Source organism: Dromaius novaehollandiae, chromosome 1 (assembly GCF_036370855.1).
Source record: "Dromaius novaehollandiae isolate bDroNov1 chromosome 1, bDroNov1.hap1, whole genome shotgun sequence".
NCBI lineage: Eukaryota > Metazoa > Chordata > Aves > Casuariiformes > Dromaiidae > Dromaius > Dromaius novaehollandiae.
In genome coordinates, this window is record NC_088098.1 from 69502895 (window position 1) to 69530597 (window position 27703).

At 38.1% G+C, this 27703-nt stretch overlaps 2 protein-coding genes across 3 annotated transcripts in view; one reads left to right on the forward strand and one right to left on the reverse strand.

The window, feature by feature from the left end:
- The window catches only part of LOC112978912 (solute carrier organic anion transporter family member 1A2-like), a 56240-nt gene that overhangs the window by 19227 nt on the left and 9310 nt on the right, over nucleotides 1-27703 (reverse strand). Inside the window, exons 2-3 of one of the 2 annotated variants that reach the window (XM_026092701.2) lie at nucleotides 13072-13192; nucleotides 674-776 (exon numbers count right to left, since the gene is read on the reverse strand). In XM_026092701.2, coding sequence (XP_025948486.1) covers nucleotides 674-733 — 60 coding nt within the window. In that variant the 5' untranslated portion in view covers nucleotides 734-776; nucleotides 13072-13192. Of the gene's footprint in view, nucleotides 1-673; nucleotides 777-2003; nucleotides 2257-13071; nucleotides 13193-27703 lie in introns of those variants that run through there. The other variant, XM_026092703.2, reaches the window with a different exon arrangement.
- On the forward strand, nucleotides 21980-24961 carry IAPP (islet amyloid polypeptide). Its single transcript, XM_026092705.2, has 3 exons — nucleotides 21980-22059; nucleotides 22206-22340; nucleotides 24712-24961. Exons 1-3 carry the CDS (start codon nucleotides 21980-21982, stop codon nucleotides 24902-24904), a joined length of 408 nt encoding a protein of 135 aa, XP_025948490.1. The 3' UTR covers nucleotides 24905-24961.

Consider the following 27703-nt stretch of genomic DNA (forward strand, 5'->3'; position numbering starts at 1 on the left):
CAGAATGAGTCCTATCAAACAGGAGTAGTAAATGGCAGGTCCTTTTTACAAGAAACTTTTTCACTGATAATAGTAAAATAAATATGAATTTGTATTTGTATTTGCATTTGTATTCAAATCCTTTCATTTTAGGATACTTACTAAATAGTATTCATAAGAGAAAAGAAATAGTATTTTTAAACACATCTGCTGCAAATCCTAAAAAGCACAAGTAATTTATTAGGGCTTGGAATTACTATGAAAAACAAACTATTACACATTTTTTATAGAGTTTCTTGGTAACTTGAAAAGTTTGGGGCTTGTCAGTAGCCAGTTTTTACTGCCATGTGCCACGCCAGAATTGGTAAGGCTCATTTCACAGGTTAAAGAAGGAATAGTAACTGTCAGACTAGGGGGATTACACAAGTTTAGAGGTGAAGCTTCAAAAGAGCAGTCAAGCATACCTACTAACACCTCACAGAGCATAAAGTTCAGGGACACAGAAAGCAGCACATGTTTGCTTACAAACCTGCTTTACCTCAATGATTAAGGCAGTAAGGATACAAAAAACACCCCAGAGATTGTTAATTCACTTACTCTAGATTTTAACTTTGACTACAAGTTGAAGACTTTGACTACAGTGCAAGCAACTATAATTGTTAATTCATGTAAAATTGCTAAAACATCTCCGTACCTTAAGCTTGGAAATGCAGCAGAATTTCTCCTCTGCACGTGGTTTCTCAGCTTCTTTCATGTTGCCTTTTTGAAGTGACTCCAATGTCTGTTTCTGAATCTTCCTAATGATTTCCCATTATAGTGTTTAAAAAGATGAAAGAAGAAAAGAAACGTTTGTCTCATGCTTGCAAAAAAACAGATTCCTTCTGAGACCACATATTTGAGCATCTTCCCTAAATAACTGCAAATCGAATTCCAACAAATGTACAAGCCAAAACAATATTTTCTAATCAAGAAAATTTGACATGTAAGTGTCAACAGTGTAACAGCCAGCTGTTTTTCATCAGATATTGAATGCTTTCAACAGGCACTCACTGCCCTGGCAGTATCCAGCTGCCAGTAGTGAGGAACTCAGCCTATGGCAGGATGAGACCTGAAGGAAGTGAGAAGTATGTGAAGAGCACTGAGACAGATGCATCAGCCTGAATGAAAATGGGAATAAAAACATTCATGCCCAGGTCACAACCCAAGCAGTAAGTAACAAATGAAGAAAAGAGATGTTGTGTAGGCAAGCTAGTTTGTAAGTGTCTGTAATACAGCTTTTCAGGCTTCTTCAATAGCATTTGGTACTAACCATTGGGGGTCTATGAAGACTATTAGCTCTGGCTGATGTACCTGTCTCTATGTTCTCTATTTACTATGTTTGTCCCTGTTAGCCATAAAGAGGACGTGTGGTTCTGTTCTGCATGAACAGATACCTGTTCATGCAATACCTGTTGGCCCTCTTCCAGTACAATCAATGTAAGTTTCTTTGTTAATTTTAATAGAAACTGGATTGAAGCCTAGTTTCTTGGCATTAAATTAGGAGAAAAAATAAACCCAAAACTTAACCAAAACCAAACCAAAACACCAACTTAAGTTTGAAACAGAAATAAATCAGTCTCAGGTCTGCTTCCCCCTCCCAAGCTTTGCAAAACATCCCTCTTTATTTGTCTTCTAACCAAACATCTCCCTACTTTTAGCAATCTTCATCTTGGCTTGATGGTTAGATCTTCTGGTACTGCTAAGCCACCTGCTTTCTTACACATCTTACACATTTCCCAAGAAGGTATGCAAACAATGGGCAATATATGCCAGAGACCTGGAATATACTGACCCAAAAGAGCCCCTGCACATTTGAGGTTTAACAATAATAGCCAGGCAGAGTGACTCGGGGGAACACCAGCTTAAAGGGGATTTATCTCTAAGGACTGCTGAAAAGGCTTCATTTAATCAGGTTATACGATACAGTTCCCTGCTGCCTGACAGTGGGGGAAGCTGAAGAAAACCAGGGCAAGTCAGAGACCTACCTTATGGCTGGAATGGATATAGGTTAATTTCCTCCTTTGGTCTCAGACAGAGTGTCCAAGTGCTACCTTGCAGCACCTGCTCTTCTCAATGCATTCCACTTTGTGGTGTCAGGGCTGGGAAGCAAGCTATCCTTCAGTCCTCCACAGGACCAAACTGCCCTTTCACATTCTTCCACAAACACCCCCAGTCAATCTCTACAAATGCTAATTTCCACAGCAATGTTAATCCTCTCAAATGTGTTTCTTCATTAACTTGATTCCTGGTGAATTTGTGGGCATTAACTCCTTCTATTGTCACCTCCCCATTTGCAGTCTCTAAAAACGTAGTACATTATTGTAACATTCCTAGAAATACCTAATTTATATTAAGTGTCGGTGATTAGCATCTTAGGCAATTACTATGATAAATTTAACTATCAGCTCTTCTGGTTTTTTTAAGGATCTGTACACAAACTGTATTAAGTCGTCAGTACTAAATTGTGCTTATATAGCTTTACACTTTCTCTGAAAATTGGCATAAAAGTTTGCATCCCAGGGAATATTTTATGCTTTATCTTTATACTGCCTTATCAAGCTTGTAGCCCCTGCCATATCCAGCTTTTAACGTATCCACAATGCCAAAAGACGAGCAGCAGAACAAGACTGAAATCCCCTATGTGTCTCCTCTCATACTCCTAGAAGTAGGTAATGGGATTCTGTCCCTTACTATACCAATCCCCGCATTGCACTAACACATATAGGGAACATCATCTAGATAACTACAGGCTTTCTTTTCTCTTCTGCAAAAAGAAACCAGCCAGCAACCTGTGCTCCAAAGTCTCTCCCTTCTCCTGGGGCCTCAAAACACCACACTGCCCCGCACACAATTACAGATGACAAAATGGCAATGTCCCTGAAGTTGCTTTCCCTAGCCTTGAAATATTGTCGTGGTCACACTTGACTGAATGGTACTGAAGCCAACACAGACTTACAGTGTAGATCTCAAAGAGATGTAGGTGTGTAACTCACTCAGTTCAGGTGCATTTACACCACATTTTAAATGCAGGTTAGAACTCGGACTACAATTTCCGTGCCACAAAATTAACCAGTAGTGTTCCCTCTCCCTTCTTCCTGCAGTGCATTCCTGCTGCTTACCTTGCTCCCAGTCTTGGGTTCTCTAGACCCTTCTGCAAACCTCTTTAAATCATTAACCAGGCACAAATCTAACACAGCAAAAAAACTGCCTTACGGTTAGTGACCTGAGTTGGCCCATGGAACAGTTCAACAAGTGTCAAACCCACCTAAGGGAAAGAGCAGGACAGCCGGGCCAAGAACAAGAGAAGGAGGGGAAAGTGGGGATGAAAGCAGGGTAGGAATGGAGGAAGAAAAGAGTGAAACCTGCCCATGTGAGCAGCAGTGATGCGCTAGGTTACCTGAACTATCTGTGTAAGTACACTCCTAACCTAACCTGCCCAGGCCAGCCCTGAACCCTGCTGACCCCCTAGGATCAGCACAGCAAGCAGTTATATGTAATATAAATGTACTCAAATAAGTTTGTTTATTTATTAGGTTTGTTTGTGTTCGAGGGTAGTTCTAAGCTTTTGAACCTCCCCTGACTCCCCGCTGCTGCCACAGGATTTCTCAGCCTCTCCAGTAACAGATCCCACCTCCCAGACTCATGAGCAGTTGCTCAGACAGTAAAAGAAAACTAAACTCTCTGTTGAGGTTTTTGTTATTTATCATAACATATTAATCAGAACAGGTAGTTTAAATTCAGTCTGCTCATAAACACGCAAAGGACCTTCTGGTTGCTAAAAACACTGACAACACTAATCAAAAAACATTGTACTAGAAAAGGATCCCCAGGCTCTCACTTTTCATACTCTTTAGTGACATCAGTGTAGTTTGCTGGCTTCCCATTCTCCTTCACCAATGTTTATATAGTCACTGGTGTTTTGAGCTCTGACAGCTAAAGCACTTAGGATATTAACAGCACTAACAAAGTATCTCTAAGCGCTTTGTAGCTGTCCACAGTACTTTGCTACAAGCCCTGCATTTGAATGCACAGGACACCAGCAGATCTGGCAAGACTGACTCAGGTCATTGTATACATATTTGTTGATGCCTAGACAGTATTGAGGACCTACACTGTAGAGACATCTCTGATTTCTCACACGAAGACAACTATTAAAAGTCCAGTGGTTTCATGATACACTTAAGCCAAAATTAGGGTGTAATAATAGCCTCATCCATCCCTAAATCCCCTCATGTCTGCTTGTAGCTGTGGAGCTGCTCTTCCATTTCACTGGGTTAGTTTTCAGCCAGATCAGTGGACTGAACCACACGGTGACATTGACAAGCACTGAGAGGGGGATGAGGCAGGTGGCAGCAATGCCCTCCTCCAGCTGTACAGGGGAGCTCCCACATCAGGTTGGCCTGATTGTCACAGTGTCCCTGTTCCACCCCCTTATGGGGTGGAGAATTAACTACAAGTAGGAACATAAATTTCACAGTGCCGTACACAGTGTGAGGTTCCCCATTAGAGCCTACAGAAATTTGATTTTGCATTTGAAGGACTGATTACAGATGATTTTTCCTCTTGTTTTCTCAGCTGCTGCTAACATTTCCTGCTGCACCAGCTCAGCCCTGGAGATACTTAGAGATGCAAAGAACAGATGAGCTACTGATTGTCAGCCTAAAATGCTTAAAACTGATGTGCAAAACTTGCTTTGAAATGTGCTTTTTGCTCTTTGCTGCTTATTTACAGTGTACACAGAAAAAAGGGGAACACTGAGGAATTGACAATGCTGCCTGTACTGGCTTAGGTAGTCTTTGGCCAGGTTGCTTGTCCCCAGCTCCTCCACTGCAAGCCCACAGAAAACTGGTTATTTTCTGTTGGATCAACCCCTCATCCTGTTCAGCTTGTGTCCAGGCAGGCAGCTGCTCTGGCATGATGGAGCAGCTGTCTCAGAAGTAGGAATGAGCAACCACAAGCGGAAGAAAAAGAACTGCGAGTGCTTGAAACAGGATAGCCTTTGAAAAAAGGCCCATAGACCCATGACTAAGAGGCCCATTGAAGACCAGGGAAAAGTAGGTGTGTAACAGCAGTGACAAAAAAAAATTTTTTATCAAAAAAGTTAATTGCTTAATTGCATCAAAATGACAAAAAGATAAATAAAAAAGAGCAAGTTTATTTTCATTAAGGTTAATTCAACTCCCCCTAAGACTGAACTGTTCAGCGTATAATCATCCATTCAAACTCATTAAATAAAACTTCATTCCATCTTGTTTACAGTTCCAGAGAGGATCTCCAAAAGTAGCAGACAGGATAAACATGCCAGATTTGTCAACAGCAGGATTAGCTGCCAAACCACTAAGACAGTTACCCTGAACAGAGTGCTAGGAAAGCAAATGAAGTATCAGATAAGTATAAACAATGCAATACTTTTCCTTTCAGGAGCCTTGTAGCACTTGTAACAACCTGTCAGGGCCCTGCGGGCACTCCCATCCCTTGCATCACCCTGACACAACCAAAACCGCTTGGGAGCAATACCTCCGGTGAACGTCAGCCAGCATGCCCGCAGCCAACGGCGAGCTGAGAGGAGTCAACGTACGCTACGGGGATATTCACATTGCGACTAAGCTTTGTAACTAGCCACTTGAGGAATGTGGACAGGTCAGATGAGGCTGTGTCTCTGCCCCAGTTTGCGCTCAGGTCATGATACACCTACCAGGTGTAGTCTAAGCACACTTGCCTCCTACCCACAAGCCTGCAACATCTGCTGCAATTTCAGAGAAGAGGTCATATATATATATAGGTTTATATATATATATATTTTATATATATATAATATACATATATATTTTATATATGTTATAAATATATTTTATATATATTTTATATATAAACCTATATATAGGATCAGCATTGGTCCTTCCACTTCTGCACTGGGTTGGTAATGTATTTATGGCAGGCTAAAACATTAGTTAGCTGTAAGGCAACAACTGCCTCTTCCAACCTTCTCCACTACTGGACCCAATTTCCTTTCTCGTAACACAGCCAGCCAGAAAGATAGACAAGTAAATGTGAGACTCATCTCTGGAAGACCCCTACTTTACACAATGCAAAAAGAACAAAAAAGCACAATGTGGACAGGGCACAGTTACAACGTAGATGCATGAAGGGCAGCTGTCGTGGTTTAGGCTGAATGGGGTTGGCTTAAAATATTAAAGCAGACATATCCTGTGTGGCTGACAAAAGCAGATAGGATAAAGTTGTGAGGTTTGAGTTTGGACATATCTCCCCTACACAAACCCATCAATACATTCAATTGTTTTAAACCACATTTCATCTTAACCAGTCGACAAAAAGGAAGATAAAAATAGACAGATATCTGGATTTAAAGGTCTAGGAAGCAATAATCTGCAAGTTGTCTTCCCTGAGTCCCAAGGGGACATCCTAGTTTCAATGTAAAATGCATTTCCAATTGGCTCAGCTTATTCATACAGATAATTTGTAAGTTCATTTTTTCTTTACAAACATGATTAAAAACCACAGGTAGTAACCAATTCTTCCTAGAAGTCAACTGTAGTATCAGTGAGATTTTTTAATTAATCAATTTTCCTGATTACCCACAGCATTTTAAAATCTTGTTTTACTAAGTTCAAACTATTACTCAAATGCAATTAAACTAATGTTAGGCTGAGACAAAGAAAAAGATTTTAAGAGAAAAACACTTAGGTACTTATAATTTTCATAAAGTTATCACAAGAAATGGCAATTAAACTTTGAGCTTTATTCTAAACTGTTGAAAATTAACTGAAGTATAATTACCACTGGATTTGTGTTCTTGCCAGACAGCTTCAGTTATACATTTTAGAGTACTCACTCAGATGTGAAAGACATGGGCTAAATTCTACCTTTGTCCAAAAAAAATGAAGCTCATCTCTTTCTCTGCCCAAAAGAGAGCCAAAGAACTACAGCTGCATTGGATCCTTGAGGACAAAGAGCCGACATTTCTGCCCACCGAAGACGTCTAGTGAGAGCTCACAAGCAAGAAAGAAATTTTAAGAGTGTACATAACTGTGCAGGTTTACAGGTTTAGCCAATCTCCTAGCAAAGGGTGATATAAAGTGTATGAAAGTGTATGAGTTTGTTTCTCACCATCTTCAGGGGATGCTTAAGGCCAGGGTCAGCTGATGGAAAGGAGCACAGGCACAACGATTGTGGTCCTGTTCCTGTTGCAGAATGATCTGAAAGCAAGGGCAGTGCTCCCCTGCATAAAACACTTAGAGCTTAGCTCTAGGAGAGGTGGGTCTGAATCAAAAGCAGAGGAAGCAATCTCAGCCTCTGAAGCAGGGTGGCTTAAAATCACTCTTCTCAGCATCTCCAACTCCTGGCCGTCAGTGTTCCTGCTCGGTGTAATTGTCTTTCTACATCCAATTTCTAAGCACCTAACTCTCTTTACGTGCTGTATAACTTGGGTGCTATTACTTCTAGAAGGGGTCAAAGATCCTAATCATGAGCTACGGCAACATTCAGTTGGTGCACCCTTTCCTTTGGGTCTTTTGCTGAGTGACAACTGTTCACCATGCAAAAGGGAAAAATAAAAAAGCTGCCCATGGTCACACAGTGGTTGTGGTTGCTGTACAGACTGGGTGGTGTTAGTCACCTGTGCTTGGATATTACGAAACCGGAAAGTAGTTTGACGAACTAAAAATAGTTCTAGCTACTGTGACGGGAAAAGGTTATATGACTGTGATCAAATCAATTCAACATCAGATTTGGGAATCGGGAGACACACCTTCAATTACTGATGCTGAAGCAGGTTTCATCCATGACCATAAGTCCCTTGGTGACATTGATGTTTGCGTCTCTCACAGGAATAACTACTAATACACATGAAAAGCCTAAATGCTAGATCTATAAAGTGTGGTGTGGGTGGAACTGGAATTAGTGAACTCTTAGCCCTGAGCACAGCCTCCTAGGGGAGCATTTCTAGCTTTCTTCTACCTTTCTTCCAGGGAGCATCTAACCTCCATGAAAAGTCTCCCTGGACTATCTCAGACCTACCGTGGTTAGGCAGATGGGAATGGGAAATAAGAGATCAGCCAGGTGCGCAGAATATTGTCTCACAAACTAATGACTCTACTGCCACGCTGAAATCATTTTAATTTTAAATATCAATAATATAACCAGGCTCACTGCACTGCTGCTCCCAACTACACCTTTAGACACCTTTATTTTTTGTGATCATTTTGCAGACCCTCTGCTGATGCCTTACAGACCACTGGTGCCTGCAGACCCTGGGCTCCTCAGCACTGCACCAGAACTTGAGGTGATGCATTTTTCCCTGTTGTTTTGTAAAATGAAAGTTCACAATGGTAAATTTCAGAGACCTTATTTTCTCAGTTCTTACAAGCAAATTTCTCACGTAAAAGCTATTAACATTCTTCCAATATGTGAAAAATCTCATTCTCCCTCAGAAAATGTTTGTCTCATAAGAGCTATAGCCCTGCTTTCTATTCCCTTTTCTTGGTGGCCCCTAAATCCTACCTGACAACTGTCTGTACTGTGATTTTGTTTATAAAGTTTAACTAGAAGTAGAAATTCTGTTTCCACATTAATGTTTGGTTTCCTTGAAATAAAATCTGAGGTGAGGCATTATTTCCCACTAAAGTATGTTGAAGGTTTGTCTCTTTTCCCCACTTTCCCATTACTGCTTTTGGAAAATTAAAAAATCTTCTGACAAAATAAGAAGGAAACATAAAGACAGTGGTCCACCTGAGTTCTGCCACATTTTGCTTTGTGTGCACAGAACACAGTACGATGAAAAAGCAACAGTCAACGGAGGTAGAAAATGGCTGAGCATAAAGCTGCTTTAACTGCTTGCAGCCAACTCTGCTTCTCTTAAAAAAAGTTAAAGGTGATGAGGGAAGAGGATCCTGCCCACCAAAATGGCAGTTGCTTAGTAGTGTATGTCAACAGCAGCGTAGCATTCATTCAGACATAAAGCAACTTCTCTCATGTGCAGATACTAGGTGCAGTAGCCCTCTGTGTGCAGCTATGCCTGTTTCTTCGAAGGAGAGAAAACTCAGTGTCTTTAGAGCATTATCCTTTGCTTTTGCATTAAAAATATGCCTATCCCTCCCATCAAGGTCAGTACTGTAATTGCAACAGCCCAATATGGAAATCTGATTGCAAGCACCTAATTAAGAGACTGGGTTAAGAGAGTGGGGCAGGGAATACAATATATTCATCTTAATTGATTAGAAATTAGAACTGTAGACCTACATCTAGTTATGTTTTTCACCCTGTGCTTAGCTATTACAAGGGTTTACCATTTCTTTCTTCTTTCTCTCTCTCACCCCATCTGTTTTGTAATATTCCAGCTCATAACTATCTGTAGAATATATTTTAATTCTTATAATAATTTAATTTTAATTTGAAAAAAGTCATGATTTTGACTATAGAGATCTGTATTTTCAAAGCTCTTTAGCCATTATACTTATTGAAAAGTATGTATGGAAAATAAAAATCCTTGTGAGTGACATAAAAGCCCTTGTGTGAGTTTTTAATTAATTATTAAATAAATAGCCATTAAAGAAACTTTGATAAAACAGAAGACATAGAAACATCACATACAGGTCTCTGTAGGATTATTTGGTTCAATAATAATTCTGGCTTACGGTGAGTAAGGCTGAAAATTCAGACCCAACAAAGGAATTACAAGAAATGGAAAGTAAAAATTCCAGTCAGACTAATCCCTCTTTAGAGCAGGCACTTGACAATTTGCTTTAAATACTCTGTATCAGAGAAAAGCAACCTAGGTGGCAGTTCTAGTGATTTATAGCTTGTGCCTACGATCATATGATTTTCTAGCTCCACTGTAGAGAACTGTGCTTTTAAAATTTTCCCTAGAATGCATCATCAGTAATCTGCATTTTAGAAACTGAATACAAACGAGTGCCCTCTTTCCTCTTAGAAATAAAAAATTATAAGGAGGAGGAGGAGGAAGAAGAATATACTTTCATTTTAAAAGCTGAAGTACTTCTTCAGGATGATGGCTTTAATTACTGCATACATTGGTTTATCTCAACTGAGATTTGAGGTTTAATTGCCTGTTTGCAAAGATTCATGTTGCCCATTATAAAAGATTTATTCTTGTATACGCCACTCTGTTTGATTGATTCATATTAACATATTTGCATAGTGCCTTAAAGTAGGCACCTATGTGCTGCACAGTCACAAGAGTCAAAGGGATTTCACTTATTGAGGTGCCTAAGTCTGAACTGAGGATTTGATCTTTAAAAGCTAAATGAAGAAATGCTGGAAGGGTATATTCCTTCAGACACATACATATACACACATACATGCACACACGCACACACATGCACATACTAACAACAGTTTTCCCAAGGAGTGCCTTCAATTCAAGAAAGAGTAATATAAGCTTTTTGTCTGGAGTTCTATTTTTGTGTGGTACCATGAGAAAGAAGATACTATCTGAAATACTATCTGAAATATATCAGTCTTAATTTTACAGGGAAAGGGTCTTAGAGACTATTGCTTACAAATGAACAAAGGCTAGTAGTATCCATACATTTGGCTCCACAGTCCTGGAGGAAAGAAAATGCCTTCTGTCCTTTTACAGGAACAACCAAAGAAATTAATCATTTTAAAACCATGTTTTCTCAGGAAAAATATTAAATTGAGAATACATTTATTTGCAGTGCTGCATGGCTTTTATGTTTTCCCAGGGTTTTGGGGATCTGAAGGATGTGTGAAGAAATACTTTGGGGGAAGTGTGTACTCTCAATTTTAAAATTTTAAGATACTTGTAGCCTGCTTGTGTGCTTTGTGCCTGAAGGAGAACAGCCATAAGGCCCATACTTGGACACCTCCATGAGTAGACTCCCTTGACCTCTACAAATTTTCAATGCTTGGATGTGCTTAGGTACCCTTAGTGATCAGTGCACTTTGGTGCACTTAACTGTGCAGATCTTGACCTTTCTAATCTGATTTTGTTTCAGTGCATAGCCTTCAGCTGTGGGACTGAGGTACTGGATGAAAGCGAGGAGTCCTTGGCCGGGGATTAGCAACATGTACAAATAAAATGGCTCTCCAAAAGAAAAGTAGGAGCAGAGATATGAAATTAACATAGGTTTGCAAATGCATAATGTTTAATATTCAGTAAATGCATGTAAAAATCATTTAGTATTTGGGTTTGATAATCATTTCTACCTTCAAGCAAATGTCTCTTGTGATTAATGCAAGCATAATGTATTGTCACAGAGCGTCTATGATGTCTTAGAATATTGGCAAAATACTTCGTATCAGCTTGATAGGATTCCTCCTAAAAGACCATATATGCAGCAAGCTCACCGCTTCCTGCAATACTTGCCCACCATTTGAGAAACTAAGATTCCATATATGTATTTTTTCTATCTATCTGGATAGTTTTTGCATTAGGGGTACTCTAATCATTTGAATGCTCCAATATATAGAAAACACCTTGAGAGAGCCTAATATTTGTATAGAATCAGGTATCCCTATTCTTAGCAAGTAGTTTTGTTTAAGACACTCATCTAGACTCTCTCAATAGGTATTTGAAGGAGACAGACATTTCCAGAGGGCAATTTATCCCATCTTAAGACAGCTGTCTAAAATAAGTGGGAAGAAATGGTCTCTGGAGGTATTTCTGTCTTTCCTTTGACTTATAAAAGTCTAGATAGCTGGCTTAGTCTAGATAGCTAACTTTTAGACAGATAAAATCAGATCAGATGACACCTATTCTGGGTATCTCTCCTCTTCATGTCAGTCTAGATCTAGTTTACTTGGCCAAGGAACAAAAAACCTGTAGCCAGCAGCATAAGCCTCACTTACAACTGCTTGTGCAAGTTCACAGGAAATTCAACTGGATAAATGGGGTTCTTACTGAAATCAGTAGAGTATTCAGTAAGGAATGCAGAGTTAATGTAAAATCTCAATTAAAAAGCAAAAACAACTATTGGTTCTCATCTATATGAAAGGATGGGTGATCTACCAAATACACAGGAGTCACTTCTGGTCCCACTCTGAATACCATATGTCATTTTGGAAACACAGAGAAAATAAACAGTTTTCTTCCAGCATTGCAATAGCATACAACCATAAATGTACCTTACTTGGGAAAAGCTAGAAATATGAGCTGTGTCTCCACAGAACTGAGCACTACAGCAATAATGGGTTGTACATCCCACCTTACATAGCATGGCAACCCAGGTAAGGGTTTTTTTGACACAGTTTATGTTCCCTTGCATCTCCCCACAGTTCAGAGCAGGCCCACAATCCAAGCAATGCTTAAAAAGATTTTTTCTCAGTTGCATCTCCTGAGATCTGCCTCCCTAATACAGGCTTACCAGGAAACATAAGGGAGCTTAAAATTTTATCCCTCTCTAGTACTGACTGGGATGATGGCATGCTCCACACCATCCAGCACTGTCATAGCTACATAGCCGCGCAGGTCCCAGCAAGTGGAGACCAACAGAGGGATGATTTCTAGCAAGGACAACACAGAGTTTTCTTCTCAGAATTGTGCTCTGGTTTAGAAGCACACTCCAAAAACTTCACCACGAATGTAAGCCTTTGAACAGACCAGCAAAACCGAGTCTGGAAACATCACAATGTTTTCTCTACTTTCAGCTGCTCACAGAGGTCACAACATCTGCATAGAGCAAAAAAACCCACTCTTCTCAAAATATTTTGGGAACTTACTCTCTCTGAAGACAGAGGAGAATGATGCAAAATGAAGAGCTGTAATAATTTAACTGAGATTTCTTTAATCAAAAACATACTTATTCTGACAGTGATTATACTAGACGGAGGTATGTCGTGGGCAGTTACTGTACCTCATTGTACCGGCCAATAGGTAAGAGCTTGATTTATCTATGAAAGGCAAGGAAGCACTCATCTACATTTAACAAAGAAGATGGGTTGGTGTTCATCCCTGTATATGCAGAAACACAGAAAGGCACAAAACCGTCTGCCTGTCATAAGCCTGAATGCAGATTTAGTTTGAACATGCAGTACACTTATATCTTCTCTTACCTTGTCAGAGAGTATTTGTCAGCTACACACTACACCAGCATTTAGATTTGACTTCCATGCTCAGCTCTGCCATTGACTCTGTGCATTCTTGCTAAACTCACCATTGTCTCAGTTTCTTCTCCTGTAACAGAATAAATAGTCATTTACAGAGTGCATTCAGATCCATACATCGGAGATAATATTGTCTATCTGCAAAACATTAATCATCATTTGTTTTCATTACTATCTATATTTATTTATGTAAACTAGTGAGACTGTCATAACACTTTCTCTATTAAGAAAGCAGTTTAGCGCACTGATTTCCATGTGTATGGATTTGAGGGGGTTTGTTTTAGCGAAACAGGTTTGTGTCTTCCAGCCTTGTGGCAAATTTTACTAAGATACTCTGTTACACAAACTTCTATTTTTAAATGTTAGAAAACACAAATGTTCCAGTTGTCAAAGCAGCTTTTCAAACTAAAATACTTACGGGGAAAAAAAAAAGTTGAATACCTAACAATACAGTTTCGGGCAGTACCTCCTTTTTAAGATACAAAGAGATCTGTTGTGTGTTCAGGTCATCAGCTTTCCAATAATGAGGCATATTGTCTCTTGAACGCACTTCAAGAAAAGTTAAAGGAGCTAATGTGCTGTAGGTTGACTGGCAGTTCAAAGGCTTCAAAGTCTCTCTGGAGTCTTTTCCTCTAAAGAAATGACATTAACTATGATTCATCAATCAGTGGTTTATGTAACCTGATAGCATTTCACTTTCGCTATCCATCAAGCCCCAAAGTTTTTTGGCGTGTGATAATATGCTTTGTGTGCAGAGATATCATCACACAACTGGCTAGATACTGACTACCAAAAAATACTTAAAGCTGATACTGCCAACATTTCTAAGTACACTTTACATAGGGACCTCTTCTAAAAGACCTCAGTCCTAAAAGGTGTGAAACATCCTCACCTAAAAGTGGAAGCTCTAGGAATACGGAGAAACTTTTGGAAATCAGGCATGCAGCTATGCATCTGCATGTGAGCATGGCTTTCTAACTACAGGCACCTCATTTTTTAAAAACATGGACAATTTTCATAGGATTCCCCCAAAACAGGAATTGTTGCTCAAAAAGGTTGAAGTTGCATACATTCTCTTTTGACAATGGAAATTAAAGAACTGATTGCAGGTAACAGTGTACATTTAACACTTTATGATAAAAATATTTTACCTCCATGGGTGACAATTTTTATGGTTCTTTTAACAGCTGTTTAAACAACCACTATAGATTATTGTGAGTATTAGAAAAGCCAACAGGATGATATATCACCTAGAGCAGTGGCCTGTAACCATCTATAATGCCATGGAGAAGATTATGACCATTTATGACAACTGCTTATAAAATATTTTAAGAATGTGTTAGTCTTTTGTTGATACGAAATTATATGAAATGTTTGTTATGTTGATGTGAAATTCTATATTACACACCAGAGTGCTTAGCTTTTTCCCGTCATACCAGTAAGTATAAGCAGTGTGGCTATCTGATAGTTCTTTAAAATGAAACTAGTTGTTTCAGCCTGTGGGAATCCATCAGTAAGGGGTACAGGATTTCTGTGAAAAGCGAGTAACAAAAGCAAGCCTATAGTAATTAGAATTATAGTCATTAGCCAGAGGTCTACCACTCCATCTGGGAATGCTTAGAGATCCTGTAAATCAAGAAAAAAATTGAAAACCACCAATCTAGACAGTAGTTTAGACTATAGACAAAGGCTCTGACCCCAAAAGCATAGCTTAAGCTACCCATTCCAAAGAAATGCCTAGTATGTACTCAGTATGCACTGTTTTTAGAGAGACTTAAACTTGTCCTGAAGTATGTGTTTCTGTGCTGCTCTGCATAGCGTTCTTTCCTGAATCAATTGCTGTGATAAGATGGATTTTCATTTTTGTCCCATTGAAATTGTACCATTCATAGGCACAATAAGTGCTGGTGTAAAATTAATTTAAAATGTTAATGACTGGAAGTTTTCAGAGCCTCAGTCTCATGTCAATAATAAAGTGCCTTAAACCCTCCACTGGACATTTGGTTCAATGCCAGTTTGTTGCAGAAAATACCACTTCCTGAATCACCCATTTCACTTATAGCACCTGAAGTATTTATGAGATCTCACATTTAAATGCTGACTTTTCCACACCATTCATGCCTTCTGTTATCTGGGTAGATCTCAGCCAAAAGTGGAGTGGTGGCTAATCAGATGGAAACAGTGATATATGGTGGAAATTACATGATCATAATAAAGCAGAAATTCACTGATTTTTTTCAGATACATATGCTGAACTCCTAATGAATTTTTAATGACTTCTTACAGTAGAAAGACAATTTCATGTACTGATTCATGTTCCTTGTGCTTATCAATTTTTTTCTCATCTCCAAGTGAAATGAAAAGGTCAGGTCTTCCACTCACACATACAATAATCCAAGCATACAGTAAATGCAGCCCTAGTGCACTCCTCTCTCAAGAGGGGGCTGTCTTACTTTGCAGCCTACCCCACATGTGCCGACATACCATAAATAAGTTAATTTATGTTTCATGGCATTTCCAACGTAAATCCTCCTACGTAAGCTAGTACACTGCATTTGTCCCTAGTGAAAAATCATTACTAACATGACTGATTCTCAGTTCAGCACAACTCTCCTTTTCAAACAGGAGAGAAAATGCCACTATTAATAGCAGAGCTGTCAAGACTGCATCATCTGAAAGACTCAGTGTGTCTCAAGACAAAGCCAGATTGTCATTCTCTTACTGCAACTTGCAGAGGGAAAAAAGTCTGATTATTGAAAGTGAGATAGTTTAAAAGAAAACTTACTTAAAACTTATGCACCGGATCAGCTAAGAAGGGCTGATGTGATTTTGTGGAGATTTATTTTGAAAACGGATAGCTTCTCTTATTGGTGAGTGGTTCCATTTGCTCTGCACTTAAGAGCGATCCATCTCCACTGAAATAAGTCTGAGAGTTGTTCCTGGTCGCACAGTATCTTCTACAAACAGATGTCTGTGCTTTTTATAAAATGTTGGGGTGGGGAAGATGGAAGGAGAGGTGATTTCTGTACTCTCGCAGTAGCATTTAGTAAATCAGAAATGGCATTCCTACACCCATCTAATTCTTTAATCTTCTTTTTCCCTCACAGTAGCATGCAGTGAGGCCTCACGCTGCACCTTCAGTTGCAGTGTACTCAGGACTTGTCTGTAAGGAGACATACACAGCAAGACAGGATATGAATTTACAGCGCACTGACTGCAAAGAGATATGCCAAGTAAGCACCACAGCTTTCCTTCCAGCAAAATGTTTTGTTCTGCTGTGAGGAAGAGTGAGTTCATATATTGTGGTGGTGGTGGTGGTAGTATGGTATATATTCCAGCAATATATTTGAGAGCTGAATACCTCTTTATAAGTGAATTTTTATAGATAGTTACTTTAGAGAATGATCACAGCAGGAAGCAATGGATAACTTAGGTTACCAAGAAGGAAGAATACAAATAGTACTATTGCGTATTACTTATTTGCCATTAGCACTGTCTAAAGCTCTTGTAAGTAACATTGATAACCAAATGAGAATTCTGCTTTTGGTTATGTTTCTAGAAACAAGTTCCAGAAGAGATAGGAAAAAATTATAACGAATATAAAACTCCTATTATATTCAAAGGTGACTTGTTAAACATAAGCCAGTAGGAGCCATGCAATTAAACTCTACAAACTGTAAGTAGCAATGGCATTAGGAACTATAACTCCTAAATCACTGTGCTGTCAGTTCTGACTTTTCTGATGTAAACATGGGTTTCATTCCTTGTTTGGGAGATTCCCAGCTTCAGGGACTGATTCAGCACAAACTCTGCTGAGCTTGTTCTCAGAACCGTTGTTAGCATCATCCCTTTGAGGCGACACTGCTGTTTTGCAGAGCTGTGAGCTGAGTAGTTTAATACATCATAAAAAGGGCATTAAGATTTTCTTAACTACCCAAAAGGTTTTTTTTCCATTTGCTGGTCAGTTCCATGGACTGCCAGCCTGCATTTCTGAGTCACCTAAGTGTTTTTTCCACAGGGCAGAAATGATTAATTTTGTTCCCATTACTTATCCTGCTGCTGCTTCCACGTTTCTTCGACAGGGTTAACATCAGTTTTGAGGTGAACAGGAAGAGCTTTTTGAGTTTTTATCAGTGCTGAAATGGCCCATACCAAGTAGAAGTAACAAAGTTATGATAGCAAAAGCATGTTTGATAAAACAATATTTGAAGATAGATACCCACAGCTTAAGTGTTACCAGTAGCAAATTGCAACTCAACTCACCGGAAAATGCAAACACTGTAGCATTTACCAGAGTTGTACCAAACAAGAAATACTGTGAGGAGTATATTATGGCCAAAATTTTCAGACTTTGGCACCCAAATGTGAAAATTTAGGGAACTATTCAGGTTCCTAATCATAGGTGTCTTTCACCTGCATGCAATTTCATACTCCATCTGTTGTCCTGCCCAGTCTGCAGCTGTTAGGACTGTGTCCTATTTGCCAAGCCTGCACATTTCTGTTCTGGATATCCTAGGGCATCTAAAATGACAGTAGACGACTATGCTTAGGCACATGACTTATTCCTCTAATTTCAGATTGGGCCATTTGAACACAAAGCATTTGGGTTTTTTCACAGTTGCTGACACTATTCACGAACTCGTTTTAATCCTTTACTTTCATTTTGCTGTTTGGTTCAGATTCATTTTTAAAAAAACAAAAAGCTAATAAAAACGTTATAAAAATGAAAGAATTTGTTCAGCTCACATACAGCATTAAGCTCAGCCCAAGATATAACAACTACAAGCAGTGACACATGCTCCATTCTGTTTCAGTACTGGCAATATTTACATTAATGCATACTAATGCTGCTCTTGTTATGATTTCTGGTTTACTGAAAAAATTGAAATATGCTCATTTCAGATTAATCCCCAAAGTTTTTCTTCTCTGTTTTCATACAGCAGGCAAACTAAACCATGAGTTATTCACACACTTCTAGTTCTTGGTAACTGAGCAACGGTGTAATTTACTGTAGACAGCTACCTTGCACTGCAGAACAGCATCTAGTAAAGTACATGCAACAGGTAATACAGCTCTTTGAGAGTCTCACAAAAGGAAAAGAGATCTCCATTACCACAAGTTTATATGTGTGTCATTAATGTTATCAAGCTAATGTGGAATTCAGAAATTCAAAAGCAGACAGGAGAGTGGGAAATAGCTGTCCAGCAGGTGCCAAGAACAGCCTACGAAAAAGGGAGATCTGAGAAAGAGAGGAAGACTCCTTAAATGTTAGGCAACTGAAGACCTAAAAAAAGTTAAGGCACCCATACTGGAATTAATTTCACATATATTTAGACACTTCCAGTGTAAACATCTATATGTGAGCTAGTCACCCAAGGCTGCTTTTTATAGTCAATGAGGAGAAACAGGTACAAATCACCTGGGCTATTTTAGACTCCTACATTAAAAACATGCACAAGAATGCCCTCTCCAGTCATCTCATTTAAGCAGATGAATCCCACTCCCCAGCACATAAAAGCAGCAGACACTCAAGGTGAGACTGGTTCCCTTTTCCTCTGCTGCTGGAACGTTACAGTACAGTGCAGGCTCATCATCTTGCCAATCAAGACATTTAAGCAGGCCATCTCTAGAAGGAGCTGGAGCATGGGCATTTTGTATCCTCTGGATTCTCTGAAAACCTCAACTTTGGTGTTCCTGCACCTTCATACAGGCACACCATTTTAGACAGATCTTTATACATGGACTTAAATGAGATTATAAATATGTAAACTTATCATATTTTAACTACTCAAGATAGAACTTTCTTTTTTTTCTTTTTTTTTAACTCAGAATCCTTAATTTCTGCTTCAGGCTAATAATATTTGTTATGCATGATGATTAAATTATTTTTGAGACCAAGGTTAAGGAGCTTTGTTAGTCATAAACACAGTTAGTGATAAACATAGTTTTCTAACCATTTCTTTGAATGGTAACAGCACAGAGCTTTGTGCCATATTCTTGAAAGATGAGTTATGAATACTCCTCGTGTCAGAAAGGTTCCACAATTGCATAATCCTCTGTTGTTTGTCCTGGAAAACCACCACTTCTGCTTAAGAGAACCTTGTAACAGAAGCAGTCATATCTTAATTTTCTGAACATTGTATCTGAACTTCAATAGCTGACTGGACTTCTTGCTGACTCTGCCAAAATGTTGTATGACCCAGGAGGGAATGCAATGGCCCTGGGACATCATGAGCCCAGTTTCACTTCTATAATGCACTCAAGAATCAGCCTTTCTGTTCTTCCCCCAAAGCAATGAAACTTCCCAAGGCCACTTTCAGAAAAGCTGGAATTGGAATTCGGGACCGATATTTCTTAGAAAAACCTGTCTGCACTTGTCTTATGCCAGCTCATACTTTGATTCAAACACTATACAACATGCTTACCTTAAAACATAACTACTTCTGAATATTCAGTCTGATCTTTTAACATCTCCAACCCAAATTGCAGCTGATCTATCCAGTGCTTTTCAGGAGCTGAGACAACGTGAGCTTGCTTTTTCACAAGAACTGAGCACACACACCTCTTCTGAGTGCCAAATGGATCTGGAAATCTTACCACCCTGGAAGAATTGCACCAAGGCATTCACATTCAATATTCAAGCTGTGAGGTATCATTTGCCAGATTATTAGCACAATTATCTTTTTGGCACAATTCCACTTCCGTAAAATGGAGCTAATCGTGCCTTATTTTCAGGGAACCATTCACATGCTACTGTGAAAATAACAATAGAAAACTCTTCATTATGAAGAGCTGAACTTATTTCCAAGTGGTGTACAGCACATAATGTCATGGTGAAGATTAAAGGAAACTATACTTACTTCTTTCACCCTCAGACTGCCCATCCAGGGCAGTAAGATGGGAACCTATGGCAAAAATAGTATAGTATAGCATATTAAAAATGGAGAGCTAAGTATTCAGAAGCAACACCCCTTTAGAAAAAAAAAAATTGTCGCTTGCAAAAAGTTAAAGCTCATTAAAGCTCATAAAGCTCATTAAAGGCAAGCTCTTTAACGAGCTGTTTTGTCAGTTTAAGAGGTTACTATCCCCAGCCAAGTATTCCATCTATCTTCAACCCAAGTAGCACAGATGCCTGTAGAGAAGCAGCACTTGAACTTTGGCCGTTTCAGTGCAAAATCTGCTGTTATAGACTAAACTGGCAATGAAGGATGCTTCCAGCTAAGGCAATGTACTCGGTACTGAAGCAATTATGAATGCATTCATGTCCTATGGGGATGCAGACGATATATATGATGACTTCCTATCACAGCAAATTTTGCCTGAGCTTTTGTGTCAACATCTTAACCTCCCTAAGTAATTGAAAGACCAGTTTTTCAAAGGCATTTGAGCACCTAGATACAAACAGGCAGCTAATGATACTTAGGAAAAAATTTGCCTAATTCCCACTGAAATCAGGACTCTGGGAAAAGGTTCCTAATTTGTATCTTTGTAAATCTGCAACAAAGTAATTATTAACACTACATTTAGCCTCTGAAAAGCTGTATTTTGATTATGTTTCTGTCAACAATATTTTTTGCACACTGGAGAATTAAATTTGCACAAGCAGCCTTTACTCTGACATTTCCTAGTTTTTTAATACTAGTCTTTGCCTTCTTAAGTATATTAATGATGCAATTTTCATGCATGAAACAAAGAATCTACCCATTAAGAAAACAAAAGATTTTGCATTGATAATGGTAAGATTTTCATTCATACTTACACTCCACTGAAAAACTTACAGGATTTCTACCATATTTTCTACCTGAATGATCACCCTATCAGTTAACTTAAATCATTTTCTCTTTTTCTCATGCCTCATACAGCTTTTATCCCTTCATACATTTTTTTCTGTTGTGAACATAATACACTTCTATAACAAACCTCAACAACTTTAACTGTCCTATCTTTTCTAATACATCTGTTTTCTTATATTTCAATTACTTGTGATCTGGCATTTCATTTACTCTTGCTTTCTTTATAACTTCTGTTACCTTATTTAGCCCTTGAAAACACCCACAGGGAATATTACCTCAGCATCTTATTAGAACTGTAAAATTGTGGCTACAGTTCTGATGTGCAATATGCTATTACAGTATCTTCATGAGGGCATCCTGCATATACTAGGTTAATATTTACTGATGTGCTAATGCAATAATGACCCATCTGCCTCTGCTCCTCTCTGGGGCACTTTCTATCTATAGGGATGGGAATTAATGACAGTCTCTGTGTGCTGCCTGATGTCAGAGCTGAGAAAGGTGTGAAGGGTATATAAGAGCTGTATTGCTTGTCAGCAAGGAAGGGGGAAAACGGATACTCCAGAGCCAGATGCAAGCGTGGAATTGTTGCATGCACCCTTCTTGCTAACACAGGAGTGCCTCTTCAGATAGCTCCCTGACCACCAAAAGGTAAACAATTTCCCTTCTTCCCTTATTTAAGATACCATGCAACACCAGTGCTTCCAGGAAAGCACAATCTTTCTCATTATTAATCAGCAGCATTTTTCAGGAAAAGGCTAAAATAAATTCCAGATAAATTGCACCTGTGACCAGAATCTGAGATTCAGGACATATCCCAGTGATATGGGAAAGGATTGAGACTGCTAGATGGAAAATGAGCATTTGCTGTTGAGAGCTATCTATTTGAAACTGCATTGTGTGATTAAACTTAGGGGGATCATGCTTTTACTCTTGAGTGTGACAGAGATTAGCTGCTGTTGATTTAGGACAGAATGGGCATCAGTAATTGGACATGCTCAAGAGCACTTGGGATTGCTTTCAGTTTTGAATCATTATTCTTTCCAGAAACTTTGGAAGCAAAGATGTGCAACCTAAAGCTGTCAGTTGTCTTCATTGTACTTTCTGTCACTTTGAGCTGTCTGGAAGCTACACCTATTGAGAAGTGAGTTATAAATAATTATATTTATTTCTTTTTAAGGGAAAGTACATTTAGATTGTTTCATGAATTGCTTTTGCTTTCATGTCTCAAATGATCTCAGCAAAAATAGAGCTATTAAATCTCACAGTATATTTTATTGCTGTTTAAAGGTTATTATCTGTGGCTGACGATCTATCTGATGGGACTTCCAAGAGACAAGGATGGATATTGCCAGTAATGTCAAGGAATGCACTCTCAGGACTTAGTGAGGCAATGCCAGAACAAGCAGCAGCAAAGCCAAAAAGGTATTGATTTCCTCTCTGTTCTTCTGGTTGTGTCAGTTAGGATTAAATTATGAAGTAAACTTTGTGCCAGTGAATTTCAGACTGTTCCTATTCGGCCTTCAAACAGAGCTTAAAACACTCTTTTTGGTGGAAATGAAGCCATTCTGTAAACATAAAGATAGGGCTGGAAAGTGAAATCCAGCCACAAAAGTGGCAGATTGTCAATTGGTTTACCAGATCCATTATAACCCTTTCATAAATGAAAAAGTCTACCAATACTACATTACCTTGCAAAGGAAGGTTTATTTTGAAAGTGCTTTTTTTATTTGTTACATTTCTAAGCCTGAAGGGAAAACAAATAGAAAATATGTCTTTCTGAATAACACAAAAGCTCTGCTAGAATATAATTCTTTTGAAATGTAACTATTTTCTGTAAGTAAATTATGTTTCATTACAGATTTAAATATCAATTTAATAATGAGAAGAATAAAAAGAAACAATTGGCTCTCATAGAATTTAGCTAAGCTGAAATGCATTTATGTTTATAAATCCATAAATGCCATCTTTAAGTAACTTTTTAATGAATAAACTAGCATTTCAAAAAGTACTTGGAGTTAGTACCAATTTATTAGCAACACTGAATTAGTATATCTGGTCATCAGACTTATGACTGATTTTCTTTAATGACAATTCTGTTATGGATAGATTCAGTGAACTTGTCTCTGTATAGTCACCTCCGATCTCTATTTCTCACTCTCTATTTGAAGAATCATTATTATATGACAATTTGGTTATCTTCCAAAATAATTTGATTATGGAGCCAAAATTGCAGCATTTTTACAGCTATTACTTTTAAAAACTAAAATAATAATTATTACAATAATCAAATGCAAGGCATTACCTTTACGAGTGTGGTATGCCGTACCTGCTTTTCTGTGGCCCTTGCTCATAGTCTTTTACTGGGTGAGCTGTCCCATTGCACCATATATTCAAAAGGCTACAGATCAGGGAGCTTACAGCTATAATCAGTTCAGTTGGACCAGATATCAGTTAGAAACCTAGCAACCTACTATAAAGACTGGAGTTTTAAACTTGGAGTGCCAGGGCCTCATTTGGTACCTTTAAAGAAAATGAGAATTGCCTCCACAAATAGATCTGGGAATTCCATGAGAACTCATTGTTGCTTGAACCCCCAGCGTTAAGGGCTTGATTCAACTCCTCTTAAGTCAATAGAAATACCAGTGGAAGTCTAAAAAGAACCATACAAAGCTCTATACAGCCATTTACTTTAAACACAGTTACATATTTAAAATATTAATTGTTTAGAAATCCCTACCCATTTGCTGACAACGAACAGTACAATTCAGATATTTCTCTCATAATTGCTATTCAATTTGGCCACATCATGCCAATCAACATGTAGTGCCATATCAGCATGAAAAAGCCTAGGAAAACTATTGACAACTCAGTAAGCAACCTGAGCAGTAAGAGTATTTCTGTCTTATGGAACAATACAGTGGTCTAAGAAGCAAGTTGGAAAAGCCAAGATCTCTCAAGCTAAGCATTTTATTATGATTTTAAAAAATCCTCATGTTACATAAGTTCTGTACAGAATTCTGTAAATGGTCTGCTAGTTCCAACCATAAAATGTTATTTTTTAGAGATGGATTCTTCCATGGATACTCTTTAAAGTCTTATCCAGTAAATGATTACTTCCTACCACAACAGCATTGTCAAGTTGCTGGTGTTTCAACAACATGTGGTTGCTTTTCAGTAGTGAATAAATTCCTGTTTGGACAGAGCTAAATCTGAAGTGGCACTGGAGCCACAAGAAGTTGGCATGTCTGCCACCTCTCCTGATAGGTGGCACAGCTGGAGAGAGTCTTTGGGCTCATCCATTTGATGTGAATTAGGAGATCACTGTTCACTTCAAGGACAGCAGGATATGATTCTGGGGGAATAAGAGAACTAAATAAATGATAGTGGTTGTCATTATGTTAGTAATCCTCATGATATCAGCAAGAGCTTTAAATAGATTTAGAAGTTCAGCTGAAAGCTAAACATTTAGTCATTGTTTTCACTTACTGTCTTAACTATACTATCATTATAGGTTTTCTAGATGTCATAAACGGTTGTGCAGAATATCAATAAAAATGACATATGACTCTTAAGGTCTTTGCATTTAAATAATCCCCATCATTAAAACTGACAATAGCATACAGCACAAGATTTTTTCAGGCACAAAGTAGGTGGTAGGAAGATTGTAATGTTCATGTATTTGTGCTCATATTAAAAGAACTCCCACATTAGCACAGCTCAAATGCCTTTTAGAAATGGCATATTTTATTGCTCATCATTTGACTTCATCTTGGCTCTTTTTGTCTCATATTAGCAGTCACCATCTGGAGAAACGGAAATGCAACACCGCTACATGTGTGACACAGCGCTTGGCTGACTTTTTAGTTCGTTCCAGCAACAACATCGGAGCAATTTATTCACCTACCAATGTGGGGTCCAATACATATGGAAAGAGGGACACAGCTGGGCTTTTAAGCAGAGAACCCCAAAACAATGCACAGCTCTAGTGTGCTAAAATGACTACTGATAGAGTTTTCATTAGGAGCTTCTGCCCACTTTTTATGTATCAATAACCTTTCAGTCATTTATTACTTGTACAGTCTTAACAGTGCCTTGTCTTCTTTGTGTGCGTGTGTGTGTACGTGATTTTTATGTTCATTATTTCACTATGCGTGTATGATGACATGCATAGGCTATTGTTTTAACTTCATTAAGAACTCCAGAAATCTGCTTGTCAAATTCCTTTGTAAAAAGAAAATAAATCACAATAATAAATGGAAATGTAATTGCAATAGTTTTTCTTTTTATTAAAAAGATGAAAAAGATAACCATGATGTGTATGTCTTTATAGTCACAGTTTGGTAAGAGAAAAGAAACCATCTTAATGAAGAAGACCAACAAAAATCAGATTTCTAACAGAAGTTATGTTCTAATGTAAGTGAAACAGAAAAATTTTCTGGTTTGCAAATGTCTGCAGTGTCCTGTTTTGCCCAGGTCAAGGAAAAACTAGATGAGATACTATGCGTGCACTGTGTAGATGACTAGACCAGTTGCCTGAATGGTCTCTTTCCACCTTAAACTGCACTAAACTAATAGAAGTGGTCTTGCAGTACAGATTTCATTACATATTTATTACGGGATTTTAAGAATTTACAGTTCTTACTTTAAGATAGTATCAGTCAAATGTAAGCATCATGAGCATAAGTGCATTTTAAATATAAATAAAAGAAAGGTCAGTTAACAAGCTTTCTTCGGGCATTCCTTTCTTTGAACTGGAGAAATAAAAAGAAGGGACAAAATCAAATTAGCAGTTCAGGCATCAAAATGTATGATAAAAGCAGGGTTAATCTGCTTGCTGACATACTTACATTGTTACCAACATCCAAGAAAATTAGTTCAGATATGAGAGGACCCTAATGGAAGTTTGGCAGTTTCATTTTCTCCTACCTCAGCCCAGTATCAGGGAAGGCTTAGTAAACATGTTTATTCCTTCAAAATGTTAAACGAACTTTCCTAAAAAACACCATCCTATTGCAGTAATGGTTGTTCTCTTCATCATTTTCTTAGTGAGGAACTAACTAGCATCTGAAAAACACGACTGTCCAATCATGAAAAACATTTAGCAGAAGTTTACTACTGGAGAAGCAAATTAAATCTTAATAATCTTCACTGGCTGATTGTTTCCAGAAAACAAATAAGAAAATGACAGACTATTTTGGAAGTGTCCTTGTCACAGTGTTTGTACTGAAGAGTAACCACGTGGAATATTCACTGCAGCTGGATACTTATTTCAAGGCTAATCCCAACCTGAAACACGTACAATGTATGAGGCATCAATTTTATCTCTTTAAGTTGCCATTTGATAATCAAAACAGAGCACAGACTGTCTATATACAGGTTCACTGGAACTGTAAACATTACTTTCTGCCTCATGATCATGATCAGTTCAATACTAACATCTATTTGGCATCTGTTTGTCCTATTTGGCAAAATACTGAAAAATGTTGTTCATCTTCCAGATCAGCAAACCAACAGATAGGGATAACAGATAGGTCAATAGCTAGTGACTAACCAGTTGTCAACACTCTCCTGCTATTTGGTGGAGAAATACAGCTACCGCCAATTCATCCCAGCTTAGAGATCTATTTTAGGATGGGATGAATCACACTCTTGAAGTGCCTCAATTTCTTCACTGACTATAGAGGGTGTCTAGACAATTAGCTGAAAATGGGAACTTAACTTTAAGATGGCTAGAGTAAGGCGACATGAATCCTACCTTGAGTTGGTATGAATTGTTCAACCTAAAAACAGTCTGGTAAAATAAAAAAAAACAAAACTCAGACTTCAAATCATCAGAGTAATCAATTTTCACATTCTTTCAAATTGGCAAAAAAAAAGTTTTGAAATAAATTAGCAAGTTTATCAGCTGGAGCATCTATTTTGAGAAACTGCCTACACTGAGTTGTTTCCTTGTGTATACCTTTGAGAACACAATTCTGCTATTCTTCCTCCTACTGCATAATTACCACAGACTGCACTTAGAGAAGAAGGATCTAGTTATGGTAAACCTGGATACAAGCATAATCTTTAGAGAATGAGAAAGGAAAAGAGTTTTCTTTAAAAAAAATACAAACAAGTATTTAAACATTAACTCATCAGAACCTCTAACAGCATAACTACCTACATTTCAGAATATGAAGACTGCTTGGTGAAGCTTAATTGAAGAATAAAATTAGGTGCCTCTAGGCACTTTTGAAAATCCCATTATGTATGTATTTATCCCTGCATCTTTAGGGACCTAAATAGTTTCTGAGAATCAGACCTTACATAGCTTCAGTTTGTTCTGAATTCAGCTGGATGACCTGCATCTTTCAGAGAAGATGTAAGAAAACAAAAAATTAAAAAAGAGTCAAATGAATAATATAAAAAATGTGATAAATGTGGTTATTTTCCCTTTAAAAATAGAAATACTAAACCTCTGATTTTTAGTGGCTTCTATTAAGTTGTCTTTAAAAGGAACAGAATAGGGACATAATATTGAATTTTGCTAAATGAGAAAGGGAAGAATAAAAGTCATCAAACAAGCAAAAGGAATGTTAAAAAAAGATGATAGGAACATGAAGAATGCATTAAACAGAGTAGTGGGCCCTAGGGTCTAATATTTCTCAGGAACTGTGACAGCTTCACAAAAGACAGAATTTATATTTTTTCATGATGAATACAGTTGAGGTAAGAAATTGATTTCACTTTAAAAGGCTTGGGCTAAAACTGCTAAAGCATACAATATTTCTGCACCAGAAAGTGCA